The 16,975-nt window shown below is 43.2% G+C and overlaps 1 protein-coding gene across 1 annotated transcript; it reads left to right on the top strand.

Annotated features, from left to right (window-relative positions):
- Positions 1–297: 297 nt before the first annotated feature.
- On the top strand, positions 298–15,803 carry LOC134358267 (dual specificity phosphatase 29-like). Its single transcript, XM_063070290.1, has 4 exons — positions 298–920; positions 1,913–2,116; positions 3,218–3,438; positions 13,297–15,803. Exons 2-4 carry the CDS (start codon positions 1,962–1,964, stop codon positions 13,539–13,541), a joined length of 621 nt encoding a protein of 206 aa, XP_062926360.1. The 5' UTR covers positions 298–920; positions 1,913–1,961; the 3' UTR covers positions 13,542–15,803.
- Positions 15,804–16,975: the final 1,172 nt, after the last annotated feature.

Raw genomic sequence — 16,975 nt, 5'->3', positions numbered from 1 at the left:
ATGTTCAATTTCTGCAAACAACCCCCTTCAATGTAATCAACCGGATTCTCTGTAGCCAGACCTCGGGGTCTCAGAGTTAATCAAACTTCACCACCTTTCTGCAGTCTAGACCCTGTGCTAGGAGGATGGAGAGGGGCTAACCTTTCCCCCATGACCGGTGTGTCCAATGAGGGTGAGGATGTTGTTCTGTTTCCCCCCCTCCTATTTCTCAAATCTTTTAAAACAAACGAGAGAATTTTCCTTGGGAAAGGGGCAAAGACGCGGAACACCTACAACGCTGAGGGCACACTAAACACCGGATGGAATGTGTGCAATTGGATAATGTCACGACATTCACATACTGTCTGCAGTTCTCCGAAAATGTCGATCACGTACCCGGGATGACAGTAAAGGCACAGGAAGGTGCGCAGGGACACATGTGGGAGGCTCATCACTAACGCATAGGCCACCAACACATGCAGCTGCCGGATCAGGCAGCGGGTGAGCACCGTGAGTTCCCATTACTGACACGCCTTTTTAAGCTGATCGATAATGCAGCAGTCGATTCGTGTCAGCGAGTTTACAAATACAAAGCGCCAGGGCAGTCCAAATTAGTTGAGATTAGTAGTATAAATTAATCAAGAAACAAGTAACGAGGCGTTCGCAGATCGGCAGGGACGTGTGTCACACAGATCAGTGTCCTTGCCCGACACTGTGACTGTTCCAACAGCCAGTGCTCCCTAACGCCAACACTCTTCCATGCTGTTCGGAGCCAGAATGTGGAGTCATGCTGCGAATTCATGCTCTGGTTAAAAATAGTCCTTTCTGTGCCGTGACGACCTCATCAGAATTAGCAACCCCGTCAGAAGTGTGTAGAGAGCAGGGAGAGAGAGGGCAAGGAATGAGAGAGCGGCGAACCGATGTCCAGTGAATGTTCTGCGGTGAGTACTGTACCGCCATTCCCTCGTGTCTCAATGTTAACGCATTTCGCCCACGTTAGTTGCCGGCTGTACACATTCCATGACCGAGTTGAAAGGAAAGTTGTCACAGTTTGTTTAACTGCAGTGTGGAGCATGTGTGACTTTTAACGACTCTCGTGTTTGATGTTCGGAATTTACAGTTCAGGGTTGGAACAGGCGGCAAAAGCAACGGGACCCTCTGCTGGTCCGAGGGGCACGGAACCTCCGCAATCCTTCCTCCATGTCTGTCCCAGTGGAAACATCCAGGCTGAATTATTCAGGCAGATTCCTACTCTATAAATTAAATATTCCCAGCCATGAAAGACTCCGGGAACAGTATTTCATAACGGCCCGGAGGAACTCATTGATATAAATACAAACAAAACAAACCTGAGAGAATGAAATGCAGGAGGAATGCTGCTCCTACAGCATCGTGTTACTGTGGAATAATTCAGACTCGTTCTAACATCACACTTTTATGATAGGGTTCCTTCAAAAAGCAAGATTCAAGGAAAAAAATTCTTCCACCAATGAGAATGTCTTGAAAATAATTCTGGTGGCATTTCATGGACAATGTTGTCATTCAGAGGAAGAATACAACTCTCCTCCTTCTCACTTTCCACCCCACCTCCACCATCCACAATTTCACTCCCCGCCCCCCCCCCGTGAGGCAGACACATCTTTGCCTCTTTTTCTGCATTCCATTGTGACTACCCCCATGTGGCTCCCTGATCTGTTCTTCCATTGCCCCCCAGTCAATCCTCACTTTCCCAGCAAGTATAGGATTTGCTACAACTGCCCTTTTACTTCTTCTCTTCACAACATTCAGGGAGCCAAGTGAAGCATAGATTCACCTTGGTACAAGGTTTAGAATGTCTCTCGGTCAATGTGGATGAGAAGAGAACAATCCAATCACAACACGAGATGTTCTCACTGACTCTCATCCGTGCTTATGTTTTGTACCAAACATTCAGGTCAATAATATTTGGAGAAGTTCCCATTTCAGCAATTTGCCCTGACACAATGCTCTCCAGAAGTGCAGAGACCCGAACAAAGATGAACCCTGATGGTGACTACGTTACTCCAGGAGCTTTTGAACTGGAACGCCTTTTCTGGAAGGGCTCTGCAAAATTTGCTCACGTCAATGAAGTCTGGCCGAACATTTACATCGGAGATGAGTAAGTTCCACATTAAACTCCAATGGAATTCCACCAGGCAATGTATGATATCTAAGGTAAATATATAAATTAAACATTTACCACTAACAATTACTGTAAATCAGGGACTTTACCTCATAGTGGTGCATCAACCATTAGGAATGAGCTGCTCAAGGCTTGGTCAGGGGGAGGAGCTCATTTGGCCTTTCAAAAAACGTGCTGGCTGATCCTCTAGCTCAGCTACATTTTCCTGCACCATCCGTAACATTGTTGGTGGGGAGCGAGATGAGGTCCTGCACGGGAATTTTAGAGAGTTAAGTAGAAAGTTAAAAAGCAGGTCTTCTGGATTACTCCTTGTACCATGAGGGAGTGAGGGTAGGAATAGGAAGGCAGTGCTAAAGGGCTGATTTAGGAGAGAGGACTTCAGATGCCTCTAGTGACCATGATGGAACCCCATCTGCCTGTACTTGGTCTGTATCCCTCCATTCCCCACCTGTTCACATGTTCTTGCCCAATCTTAAACACTACTGCTATGACTGGAGCTACATCTCTCTCTGGTAGTGCATTCCAGGCACAAGCCTTTCCCACCTTCAACCCATCTTCCCTAGAATCAGTCCTTTCCACAATAAGTTATCTTCTTTGCTGTCTATGCCATTAAGACCAAGATAGACCAGGACCTCTGGCTGTTCACCCTCCCCTTTCAGAATGTTCTGTGCCTACTCAGACATCCTTGACCCTAGCACCACAGGGCCAGCACCATCCAGGAGTCTCAGAATCGGGTTTAATATCACTGATAGATCTGGAGTAACAATTATTTTGTTCTCCTTTACACTTGTGTGCTAGAAATGACATTAAACAATCTTGAATACAGATTTGCTGTGAAATTTGTTGTTTTGTGACAGCAGTACTCTGCAATACATAAAAAAGTATATAAATTATGTTCATGGCCACAAAACATCTGTCTGTGCCCCTATCTAAAGAGTTCCACAACCAACCAACCCAAGGAGGACCCACTGTTTGTCTTCTGTTAACTGTACATGTGACAATAATAAACCCGTTCCAATTCCAAGAAGAGATGAATAACTTGTTTCAGTTTGTCTATGATTATAAATTTTACCACAGAGAAGCAGCACTGGACCGGTATGCCGTGGAAAAGATGGGCTTCACTCACATCCTAAATGCAGCCCATGGTCGCTGGAACGTGGACACAGGGGAGGATTACTACAGAGACATGCCTGTTGATTACTACGGTGTGGAGGCTGCAGACCTGACAACTTTCGATTTGAGTAAATTCTTCTACCCTGCTGCCCAGTACATTGACAGAGCTCTAAGAAAACCCAGCTGTAAGTCACAGCAGACAACACTGGTCACGGGATGAAATCCATGGATAGTGGGGAATCAAATCACAGTTAAATATCTAGAAACATCTTTCTTGCAGCAGCCCTCAACTAATTTACTTCCAACCTCCAGAAAGACAAATGAGACAGAAACAATTTAATAACTTCGTATTGTTCTAAACAGCGGCAGCAAAGAGCCATCGATCATCCACTGGTGATTGGGACTAGAGTCAGATGTTAGTGAAGGAAGCTGGACAAAGGGGGCAGGGAAGAGGATGAGTGATATAGGAAGAAATGAGACTGTGAGACATAGGAGCAGGGTTAGTCCATTCAGCTCATCGACTCTGTTCTGCCATTTCATCATGGCTGATCCATTTCCCTCTCAACTCTATTCTCCTGCATTCTCACAGTAACCTTTCAAACACCTTTCAACCTCCAAACAAGAGAAAATCTGCAGATGCTGGTAATCTGAGCAACACAAACAAAATGCTGGAGGAACTCAGCAGGCCAGGCAGCATCTATGGGAAAGAGTACAGTTTGTCGTTTTGGGCCGAGACCCTTCAGCAGAAAAAAAAAAGCCGAGTAGATTTAAAAGGTGGGAGGAAGGGAGGGAGAAAGAGAAGGTGGTAGGTGAAACCGGGAGGGAGGGGTGAAGCAAAGAGCTGTGAGGTTGATTGGTGAAAGAAATACAGGGCTAGAGAAGAGGGAATCTAATAACAGAAGACGGAAGGCCATGGAAGAAAGGAGGGAGGAGCGCCAGAGGGAGGTGATGGGCAGGCCAGGAGATAAGATGAGAGAAGGAAAAGTGAATGGAGAATAGCGAAAGAGAGGAGAGGTTGGAGGCTAGCCAGACAGAATATAAGGTGTTGTTCCTCCAACCTGAGTGTGAGTCTCCTACCCAAGATCCACAAACCTGCTTGTCCAGGTAGACCCATGTTTCAGCTTGCTCCTGCCTCACTGAACTCATATCTGCATACCTCGGCTCTATTTTATCCCCCCAAGTTCAGTGCCTTCTTACCTACATCTGTGACACTTCACACACTCTGGATCTTTTCAATGATTTCAAGTTCCCTGGCCCCCATCATCTTATTTTCACTATGGATGTCCAGTCCCTATAGACCCCCATCCCCACCAGGAAGGCCTCAAAGCTCTCCATTTCTTACTGGACACCAGACCCAACCAATTCCCATTGACCACCATTCTCCTCCATCTAGCAGAACTTGTCCTCAGTCTCAACAACCTCCAGCTCCTCCCACATCCTTCAAACAAAATGGAGCTATGGGCACTCACATAGGTCCCAGCTATGCCCGCCTTTTTGTCTGCTATGTGGAGCAATCTATATTCCAAGCCTACACTGGTGTCCGTACCCAAGTTTTCCTATGCTACATCGACAACTGCATTGGTGCTGCTTCCTGTACCCATGCAGAGCTCATGGACTTCATCAACTTTGCCTCCAAATTCCACCCTGCCATCAAATTTACCTAGTCCATTTCCAACACCACCTTCCCCTTTTGTCAATTTCTCTGTCTCTATCTGGAGATAGCTTATCAACAAACGTTTATTATAAACCCATGGACTCTTTCCATCCTGTTACATGTAAAAAACGCCATTCCCTTCTCTCAATTCCTCCATCTCTGCCGCATCTGCTCTCAGGATGAGGCTTTTTATTCCAGAACAATGGAGATGAAAGAAAGGAGCTTCCCTTCCTCCACCATCATCGCTGCCCTTAACCGCATCTCTTCCATTTCACACACATCTGCTCTCACCCCATTCCCTCGCCACCCTGCCAGGGATAGGGTTCCTCTTGTCCTCACCTACCGCCCCACCAGCCTCTGTGTCCAGCACATAATACTCCAGAACTATGACCATCTCCAGTGGATCCCATCACCAAGCACATCTTTCCCTCCCCCCACTTTCTGCTTTCCTCGAGATCGCTCCCTATGCGACTCCCTTGTCCATTTGTCCCTCCCCACTTATCTTCCTCCTGCACTTATCCTTGCAAGCGGAACAAGTACTACACCTGCCCCTACACCACCTCCCTCCCTACCATTCAGGGTCCCAATCAGTCCTTCTGTGTGAGGCAACACTTCTGTTGGGGTCATATACTATGTCTGATTTTCCCAGTATGGCCTCTTGTATATTGGCAAGACCCGACATAGATTGGAGACTGCTTCGCCGAGCAACTATGTTCTGTCCGCTAGAAGAAGTGGGATCTCCCAGTGGCCACCCATTTTAATTCCACTTCCCATTCCCATTCCAATCTGTCAATCCATGGCCTCCTCTACTGTTGTGATGAGGCCACACTCAGGTTGGAGGAACAACACCTTGTATTCCGTCTGGGTAGCCTCCAACCTGATAGCGTGATCGTCAATTTCTTGAACTTCCAGTAATGCCCCCTCCCCTTTCACCATTCCCCATCTCCTTTTCCCTCTCTCATCTTATCTCCTCACTTGCCCATCGCTTCCCTTTGGTGCTCCTCCCCTCTTTTCTTTCTTCCATGGACTTCTGTCCTGTCCTATCAGATTCGCCCTTCTCTAGCCCTGTATCTCTTTCATCAATCAACTTCCAGCTCTTTACTTCACTCCTCCCCCTCCTGGTTTCTCCTATCACCTTGTGTTTCTCCCTTCCCTCCTCCCATCTTTTAAATCTACTACTCATTTTCTTTTCTCCAGTTCAGCTGAAGGGTCTTGGCCCATAATGTCGACTGTAGCTTTCAACTGCCCACCTTAAATGCACCCAATGACCTGGCCTCCACAGCCATCTTTAGCAACGAATTCCAAAGATTCACCACCCTCTAGCTAAAGAAATTCTTCCTCACCTCCGTTCAAAATGGATGTCCCTCTATTCTAAGGCTGTGTGCTCCCTCACAATATTCTAAGACTCCCTCACAATAGGAAACATTCTCTCCACATCCACTATATCTAGGCCTGTCAATATTTGGTAAGTTTCAATGACATCCAGTCATCCTTCTAAATTCTAGCGGATAAGAGCCCAGAACCATCAATCACTCATACCATAACCCTTTCAATCCCTGAATCATTCTTGTGACCTCTTCTGAATCCATTCCATTGTCAGCACATTCTTTTTTGGAGAGCATGCCTTATAAGAATAGGTTGCATGAACTTGACCTTTTTCCCTAGGAGCAACCGAGGATGAGAGGTGATCTGATAGATAGAGGTGTATAAGATGATGAAAGGCATTGATCGTGTGGATAGCCAGAGGCCTTTTCCCCAGGGCTAACATGAGGGGGCATAATTTTAAGGTGCTTAGGAGTAGGTACAAAGGAGATGTCAGAGGTAAGTTTTTCACACAGAGAGTGGTGGGTGCGTGGAATGTACTGCCAGTGATGGTGGTTGAGGTGGATACAACAGGGCCTTTTATGAGACTCTTAGATAGGTACATGGAGCTTAGAAAAATAGAGGGCTATGCGGTAGGGAAATTCGAGGCAGTTTCTTGAGTAGGTTACATGGTCAGCACAACATTGTGGGCTGAAGGACCTGTAATGTGCTGTAGATTTCTATGTTCTATGTTCTTAAATAAGAGGCTCAAAACTGTTCACATACTCCGCGAGGCCTCACCAGTGCCTTATAAAGCCCCAGTATTATATTCTTGCTTGTATTAGTCCTCCTGAAATGAATGCTAACATTGCATTTGCCTTCCTCACTACCGACTCAAACTGCAAATGAACCTTTAGGGAATCCTGCACAAGGACTCCCAAGTCCCTTTGCAGCTCGGAATTTTGAATTTTCTCACCAGTTAGAAAATAGTCTATGCTTTTAAAGTGCATGATCATACACTTCCTGACACTCTAGTCCATTTACCATTTTTTTTTGCCCATTCTCCTAAGGATTGTTGGGAGAGTTTAAACTAGAATTGTTGGGGGGGGTGGGAACTGAACTGAAGAGACTGGGGAAGAGGAGGTTGGCTCACAAATAGAGAAAGCTTGTAGACAGTGCGAGAGGGAAGTTAGGCAGGTGATAGAGAAGGGATGCGCTCAGACCGAAGCTTTAAGATACGTCTATTTTAATGCAAGGAGTGTTGTGAACAAAGCAGATGAGCTTAGAGCGGGATCAGTACTTAGAGATATGATGTAGTGGCCATTAAAGAGACTTGGATGGCTCAGGGACAGGAATGGTTACTTCAAGTGCTGGGTTTTAGATGTTTCAGAAAGGACAGGGAGGGAGGCAAAAGAGGTGGGGCATGGCACTGTTGATCAGAGATAGTGTCACGGCTGCAGAAAAGATGGACGCCATGGAGGATTGTCTACGGAGTCTCTGCGGGTGGAAGTTAAGAACAGGAAGGGGTCAATAACTTTACTGGGTGTTTTTTATAGGCCGCCCAATAGTAACAGGGATATCGAGGAGCAGATAGGGAAACAGATCTGGGAAAGGTGTAATAATAACAGAGTTGTCATGATGGGAGATTTTAATTTCCCAAATATCAATTGGCTTCTCCTTAGAGCAAGGGGTTTAGATGGGGTGGAGTTTGCTAGGTGTGTTCAGGAAGGTTTCTTGACACAATATGTAGAGGAGAGGAAAGGACAGGCTGTACTTGATTTGGTATTGGGAAATGAACCTGGTCAGGTGACAGATCTCTCAGTGGGAGAGCATTTTGGAGATAGTGATCATAATTCTATCTCCTTTACAATAGCATTGGAGAGAGATAGGAACAGACAAGTTAGAAAAGCGTTTAATTTGGAGGAAGGGGAATTATGAGGCTATCAGGCAGGAAATTGGAAACAGATGTTCTCAGGGAAAAGTACGGAAGAAATGTGGCAAAGGTTCAGGGGATATTTGTGTGGAGTTCTGCATAGGTATGATCCAATGAGACATGGAAGTTATGGTAGGGTACAGGAACCGTGGTGTACAAAGGCCGTAATAAATCTAGTCAAGAAAAAAAGAAAAGCTTACAAAAGGTTCAGAGAGCTAGGTATTGTTAGAGATCTAGAAGATTATAAGGCTAATAGGAAAAGCTTAAGAAGGAAATTAGGAGAGCCAGAAGGGGCCATGAGAAGGCCTTGGCAGGCAGGATTAAGGAAAACCCCAAGGCATTCTACAAGTATGTGAAGAGCAAGAATTAGTGAAAGAATAGGACCTATCAAGTGTGACAGTGGGAAAGTATGTACGGAACTGGAGGAAATAGCAGAGGTACTTAATGAATACTTTACTTCAGTATTCACTATGGAAAAGGATCTTGGTGATTGTAGTGATGACTTGCAGCAGACTGAAAAGCTTGAGCATGTAGATATTAAGGAAGAGGATGTGCTGGAGCTTTCGGAAAGCATCAAGTTGGATAAGTCGCCGGGACCGGATGAGATGTACCCCAGGCTACTGTGGAAGGCGAAGGAGGAGATTGCTGAGCCTCAGGCAATCATCAATGGGGACAGGAGAGGTTCCAGAAGATTGGAGGGTTGTGGATGTTGTCACTTTATTCAAGAAAGGGAGTAGATAGCCTAGGAAATTATAGACCAGTGAGTGTTACCTCAGTGGTTGGTAAGTTGATGGAGAAGATCCTGAGAGGCAGGATTTATAAACATTTGGAGAGGTATGAACAGTCAACATGGCTTTGTCAAGGGCAGGTCGTGCCTTATGAGCCTGATTGAATTTTTTGAGAATGTGAGAAGACATTGATGAAGGAAGAGCAGTAGATGTAGTATATATGGATTTCAGCAAGGGCATTTGATAAGGTACCCCATGCAAGGCTTATTGAGAAAGTAAGGAGGCATGGGATCTAAGGAGACATTGCTTTGTGGATCCAGAACTGGCTTGCCCACAGAAGGCAAAGAGTTGTTGTAGACAGGTCATATTCTGCATGGAGGTCAATCATCAGTAGAGTGCCTCAAGGATCTGTTCTGGGACCTTTACTTTTCGCGATTTTTATAAATGACCTGGATGAGGAAGTGGAGGGATGAGTTAGTGAGTTTGCTGATGACACAAAGGTTGGAGATGTTGTGGATAGTGTGGAGGGCTGTCAGAGGTTACAGCAGGATATTGGCAGGAAGTAAAACAGGGCTGAGAAGTGGCAGATGGAGTTCAACCCAGATAAGTGTAAAGTGGTTCATTTTGGTAGGTTAAATATGATGGCAGAATATAGTATTAATGGTAAGACTCTCGGCAGTGTGGAGGATCTGAGGGACCTTGCGGTCCATGTCCATAGGACGCTCAAAGCAGCTGCACAGGTTGACTCTGTGGTTAAGAAGGCATATGGTGTATTGACCTTCATCAATCGTGGAAATGAATTTAGGAACCGAGAGGTAATGTTGCAGCTATATAGGACTTCGGTCAGACCTCACTTGGAGTACTGTGCTCAGTTCTGGTTGCCTCACTACAGGAAGGATGTGGAAGCTATAGAAAGGGTGCAGAGGAGGTTTATAAGGATGTTGCCTGGATTGGGGAGCATGCTTTATGAGAATAGGTTGAGTGAACTTGGCCTTTTCTCCTTGGAGTGATGGAGGGTGAGAGGTGACCTGACAGAGGTGTATAAGATGATGAGAGGCATTGATCATGTGGATAGTCAGAGGCTTTTTCCCAGGGCTGAAATGGTTGCCACAAGAGGACACAGGTTTAAGGTGCTGAGGAGTAAGTACAGAGGAGATGTCAGGGTTAAGTTTTTTACACAGAGAATGGTGAGTGCATGGAATGGGCTGCCGGCGACAGTGGTGGAGGCGGATATGATAGGGTCTTTTAAGAGACTTTTGGATAGGTACATGGAGGTTAGAAAAATAGAGGGCTATGGGTAAGCCTAGTAATTTCTAAGGTAGGGACATGTTCGACACAACTTTGTGGGCTGAAGGGCCTGTGTTGTGCTGTAGGTTTTCTATGTTTCTATGTCTACAGCCTCCCTGCTGCTTCAACATTATCTGTCCATCCACCCATTTTTGTATTGTCCGCAAACTTGGCCACACAGCCATCAATTCTGTCATCCAAGTCATTGACATACAATGTAAAAAGAAGCAGTCCCAACACCAACCTGCAGAACACCACTAGTCTCCGACAGCCAGTCTGAAAAGGCTTCTTTATTCCCACTCTTTGCCACTCAGCCAATGCTCTATTCATACTAGTATCTTTCCAATAATACCACGGATTCTTAACTTGTTAAGCAGGCTCATGTGTGGCACCTTGTCAAATGCCTTCCGAAAATCCAAGTACACAACATCCACCAGTCTCCTTTGTCTATCCTGCTAGTTATTTCCTCAATGAATTAGACCATACGATATAGGAGCGGAATTGAGTCTTTTGGTCCATCGAGCCTGCTCTGCCATTTCATAATGGCTGATCCACTTTTTCTCTTAGCCCCAGTCTCCTGTCTTCTCTCTGTATCCCTTCATGCCCTGACTAATCAAAAATCTATCAACCTCTGCCCTAAATATACTGTACATAAAGAGTTGGCCTCACAGCTGCCTGTGGCAACAAAATTGAACAGATTCACCACTCTCTGGCTAAAGAAATTCCTCCTCATATCTGGATTCTAACAGATTTTTCAGGTAAGATTTTCCCTCAAGGAAACAATGCTGACTTTAGCCTACTTTATCATCCCCCTCCAATTACCTGAAAACCACATCCTTAACAATTGACTCCAACATCTTCCCAACCACTAAAGTTAGGGCAACTGGCCTTTCAATTCCTTTCTTCTGCCTCCTTCCTTTCTTGAAGAGTGGAATAACAGTTGCAATTTTCCAGACCTCCGGAACAATTCTAGAATCTACTGATTCTTGAAAGAGCCATAATCTCTTCAGCTACCTCTTTCAGACCCTGGGGTGTAGTCCATCTGGTCCAGGCAACCTCTCTCCCTTCACACCTTTCAGTTTCTCAAACACCTTCTTCCTAGTAATGGGACCGCACTCACCTCTGCCCTTTGATACACTCGAACTTCCAGCATACTGCTATCGTCTTCCACAGTGAAGACTGATGCAAAATCCAGTTCGTCCATCATTTCCTTGTCCCTCATTACTACCTCTCCAGTGTCATTTTTCAATGGTCCAATATTTTTGGAAAAGTTCTGTAACACAAAAACTATAAATCAATTTTTCTTGAAAATTTATCTTCAGGCTGTTCTTTCCCGCGGATCTTGCTTCTTTCATCAATTACACTTTTCTTGTCCTCTTACAGCTTCACCAAACATACATCTTTTCCTTCTCTGATGGAACTTCAACTACCTGAAATGTTCTTACTGCTTCTCCCTCCCCAGATCCTTCCTGATTGGCCAAATTCTCTACCGTCTTTTGCTTGAAATTGAAAATTGTCGAATTATTGTTCATTGTGAAGTGATGGGAGAAGCTATTTGAGCAGAGGGGTAGGGGAAATTCAGCCAAAGAATTGAAAGGCGAGAGTAACCAGATAAAAGTCTTCCATTGCCAGGCAGTGTACATTAGCAAGGTGATGTGAGGGGGCTCAAGGAGATTTGTCCTTCCTATCAAGTTGCTGTGACCTGTAACACTACATTAGAAAGGACAATGTATGTAAATCCAATTGAAACTTCTGAAGAGGATAACTACTCAAAATGGAAACATTTATACTGTGAAGGGGCAGGAGCAAGGGAGTGGGTTAATTTGGAAGGTCTTTCAAAGAGGAACAATGGGCTGGAAATTGTGTATCTAATTTGAAATTTCACTCTTTGTTCTACAAGCTACAAATAATTAGCTCAGCAATTCAGTTTTTTTTTACTAAAACAATTTTAATCTCTGCCCAATGTTCAATTTGGCTGGTGTTTTGCATGTTAAGCCAATAGTTGCCTTGATTTCCATTCAAACTGAAATGTTCTCAGGAGGTCAAGATTGTTATAATCCATGGCCAATATTGAACAGCCAGATTTAATCTGATGTATTTTATAGTAACTAATGTAACAGTACTCCTCTATAGATTACACAAGTAGTTAGGCGATCTGTAGGTATCTATTAATGGGTTTCAAAACAGGGTCCATTAGAAAATGAGATTGCCCTAGAGGAGAATTATTTTGGCGAAATACTGAAAATAATGACATTTGTACGGGTTTCTACCAATCAGAAGATTGAGAACTGGACTATTAACAGTCACAGTAAATTATTGAATCCATCACTGACATTTAACAATACATGCAGCAGATGAGAGCTACTAAAAAATCCTTCTGTAATAAGGTCAATTCAGATTGAAACTTTAACCTCTTTTGTATTTCCTAAGGCTGTAATTCCTTCCAGTTTAGTAGTTTTGATATTAATGTATACATAGCATTTTTGTTCAGATTTTGCTTCATTTAATTTGCCACAATATGATATTCAACATATTGTTGTTATCAGTCATATTTTACTCACTATTCCTGCTGGTTTATTTAAATTCATATCTTTACCTTTTGCAATTAGATAATTGTCTATCCAAAATTTCACAGAAAGCTGTTTCTGTCAGCGAGGATTTTTTTTCACCAAACAATAAAATACCATAGTGCTGCAAATTTGAATAATAAATAGAAATTATTGTTAATGTTCAGTAGTCCATGGAAGGATTTGCTGTTTTCATTCCATAACTGATTCAGTATTTCCTGCTTAATACCAACCTGACTTGCCATTGTTGTGCAGGCCTTTCCCTGGATGACACACAACCTATGGCAAATACGATTGGTGCTCTGCAAATGGTGAGGTCACAGGACTTCAACCAATTGGCTAATCTTTTGTGATATGAGCCTTCACCATTAACATCTGGAAGTTGATTCTTCAGTGTGATAATCTTGCAGTTTAATTGTAGGCCTCCACATTCCATATTATTTGTGGTTTACATTTTCCATACTATTGGTGCTATTGCATTAATCATGTGGACCTGTCCACAAGGTTCAGATGTATTTCCTTGTCTGAAACAACTTGTCCTCTCTGTAAGACCTGTTATTTTGCCTTTGTAGCCAAGATCCTGGTCCACTGTGCTCGGGGTCGGAGCCGTTCAGCTTCTCTTGTGCTGGCGTACCTGATGATCTATAAGGACATGACAGTGGTAGATGCTGCTCAACAAGTTCTTAAGCACCGGTGCATTTTACCAAATCGCGGCTTCCTGAAGCAACTGAGAGCACTTGATGTGGAGCTGGTGATGGAAAGAAGCATCATGAAGAATGGAGCCAGCACAAATAGAAATGGGAAAGAAAGCTGTTAACATTGTTTTCAGAATTGTTATGTGGAAAACTACACTGAGCTATACATATATTTCTGATATTCAGGGAACTCTTCAATAAATTGAGCAGATTAATTGTCCCTGCCATGAGCATGTTACTGACCCTGAGATACACATAATTACAAAGATGGAATTACAGGCAAATAATAAGACAACCCCAAGAAGAAATTCTTAATTTTGAGAATGCATTCACTAATTTAACCTACATGTCAATATTAAACCACAGTAACAAGTTATAGTCCGAAGTTTCAAACACACACCAGTAATAATCCAGTGTAAATTTAACATTGGGATATATAACTCCAATTTACACAAAGAACAATACAGCAGTCAAACATGTAGAGACTTGTTGGCATCACTGGGGGGAATGAACACCTGAATTATGGAGGACGCAAATTTTCCATAACCACACGTCGTCACCAATTTGGCAGGCACTGTAGGGGGAAAAAAACCATGCAAATGAAGATGTGGGAAGTCAGTTTTCCTTAAAATAGCTTGTAATTTAAAAAAAAACATTCAGTGAAGATATAGCACCTTCATGGTAAAACACGGTGAAAATAGTTTCATAATGCAGTAAATGCCTTACTCACAGTTAGCCATACCAAATGCACTGCAAGTAAGCTAAGTGAGGGTTGAGTCCTTTTTGAGACCCACACTTTCTCCAGTGGAATGTTTGTCTTGAGTATAATCTGAGTACTGTTAATCCCATGGAATGGAGAATTATAAAGACTTACAATTCTCTAAGACTTAAATTCTTCTCATTTCAGCCACACATGGCTCATCTCTATCCTTTCACTGTCATCCTTAGTTGTCAATTGGCTACCTGGAGGAATCCACCATACAGTGCTTACTCGGTCCATACCTCTCAGTACTAATGAGATCACCTTTGAGATTAGGCCCATCTTCCCCAGTGTTTTTTTGAGTCTGCTTCTTTTCCCTAATTCAATCAAATCTATATACAGCATTAACTTTTAAGTCAAATATGCCCATCTCTTGGTACAGAGAGGCTAAAACAGTGTTCAGTTCTCCGAATGAAATCTCCCAAAGCTCGTAAAGCTGCAATAAGACTTACTTTCCTTTGTACTGCCAGCCCACGTGATTGGTGTCCTCAACAGTTAACACTGAAGTCAAAGGAAACATCATCTTTGCAAATGTTTGCCAACATGCATTTCAATGAGATTGCCTCTCAGGTTTCTAGCTCAAAATAGCATGTGCACAGTCTGTTTCACCTCTCTTTATAAACTAAACTTCCCATCCCAGGAATCAATCCTGTCGAACCTTTGTTCAACTCACTCAACTGCAAAGATATTCTTCTTTCAACAGTGAAACCAGACTTGTACAGTGTTTCAATGAATTCAAATCCTCCTCCAACTAAGCTCAACATACTGTTTTCTTCTTAAATGTAGGCTTAAACTGCTTTTTAACAGTGATTTGTATTCAAGATGCCAACTCCCTCAGAACACACCATCTAAACAATGTATACATTTTAAAAAATCCTTTATGCTTTCTACCAGTGTCGATGACCTCACATTTTTGCACATAGGCCAGGGGCTCCCAATCTTTCTTATACCATAAACCCCTACCATTAACTGAGGGGTCTATGGACCCCAGGTTGGGAACCCCTGCCATTTAGTCATAGCAAACTAACAGGCCCTTTGGTCCATGCCAAACCATTAACTTGCCTAGTCCCATCAACCTGCACCTGGACCATAGCCCTCCCATCCTTGTACTTACCCGTAACTTCTCCTAAATGTTGAAATCAAGCCCGCATCCACCACTTGCGCTGGCAGTTCATTCCACACTCTCAGCACCCTCTGAGTGAAGAAGACCCCCCTCACATTCCCTTTAAACAGTTCACTTTTTACCCTTAAGCCATGACCTGATGGTAGTTTCACCCAACTTCTGTGGAAAAAGCCTGCTTGCATTTACTTTATCTACGCCCCTCATAATTTTGTATACCTCTATCAAATCTCCTCTCAATCTTCTATATTCTAGGGAAAAATGTCATAACCTATTCAACCTTTCCCTCTAACTCAGGTCCTCAAGTCCAGGCGACATTCTTATAAATTTTCTCTGCACTCTTTCAATCTTATGTATAGCTTTCTTTTTAGCTTGGCTTCACACAATACTCAAAATTAGGCCTCAGCAATGTTTTATACAGTTTCAACATAACATCCCAACTCCTGTATTTAACCACATTTACCCCCCTTGAAACCCTGGTGCATCTTTCTCATTACCCAGTTTTGTATCATAAACAAAATTAACCACACAAGCCTTTACTTTAGGGGATACAATTCTGCATGTCACTTTATACATCTGGTTAATCCAGAGAGACTACATCTACTCGGTTCCCTTATCTATTATGGTCTGACTTCTGCTCGTACTGTGATTTTTCTGAATTATCTGATCATCAGTCTTTTATGATGAATTCCAGCATTTTGGCATCAAAGATATCAGTTTGACAGGTTACTATATCATATTAGTGCAATCCCTTCTTTTTTAAATAGTGCTGCCCATCTTCTAATCTGCTGTACCAGAATCCAAGGCATTTTGGGAGATTATTAATGTATACACCACCTCTGCTGTGAAGACTAGGATGTATGGGATTTATTCTGGGGTGGGGGAGTTATCACCGTAATTTCCCATGACTTTGTTCCTTAGTCATTGGTTCCCCCAGTTCAGCCTTGTATCTGCTACGTATCTTGTCTTCTGCAGCAAAGGCAAAACATTATTTGTTGATGTCGTCATCATTCTTTGTTTCTTGTTATTTTCCCTGCTTCCGCTACAGACTCAGATCTGTTTTGATTATCTCCTCCAAGCTCTTGTAATTGTTCACATATGCAACCTTCTCCTGCGATAACTTCAATAAGGCTGAGATGGTTCATCTATAATCAGCTCAAATATCTTCTTTTCTGTGAGGGATATGGGGACTCTTTCATTGAAGCAAGGAGACATTTGACTGAGAAAGGATCTGGATCACAATGCCTAAACAAGGACATTGCTGACATTTAAAAAGCATCTGATGTGGTGAAAGCTACGAAAGCCACAGGCTTAAAGCTGGGAGGAGGGATGGGTGACAGTACTCTATTTTTGTAAGGTCTGGATTCAAGGAGCTGAATTAGTTCCTCCTGTGCAATAAACATCTCAGAATGATTTAAATTAAGGGAGGTATATTCTAAATATCAGGAAAATTATGAGGCACTAAGAGTCTGCTTTGTTTTGCTGTCCAGCTAAATGTTTGTCTGTTGTACAGTTGACTGAGCTCATGGTTAGTTATAATTATACATCTGCAAACTAAGTCAGAATGTTTACCTTACATGTCATCAGATCAGTCTTCGTTCTTTAGCAGTGAATACCTGAAATGAATGTTTCCCTCCATGATGTGCAGCATTGTCTGATTCTTGTAAGGACTAGAG

The sequence above is a fragment of the Mobula hypostoma genome, chromosome 18 (assembly GCF_963921235.1).
Source record: "Mobula hypostoma chromosome 18, sMobHyp1.1, whole genome shotgun sequence".
Lineage (NCBI taxonomy): Eukaryota > Metazoa > Chordata > Chondrichthyes > Myliobatiformes > Myliobatidae > Mobula > Mobula hypostoma.
Note: the sequence above shows the minus strand (reverse complement) of the source record. Positions and strands in the feature narration are given on the sequence as shown.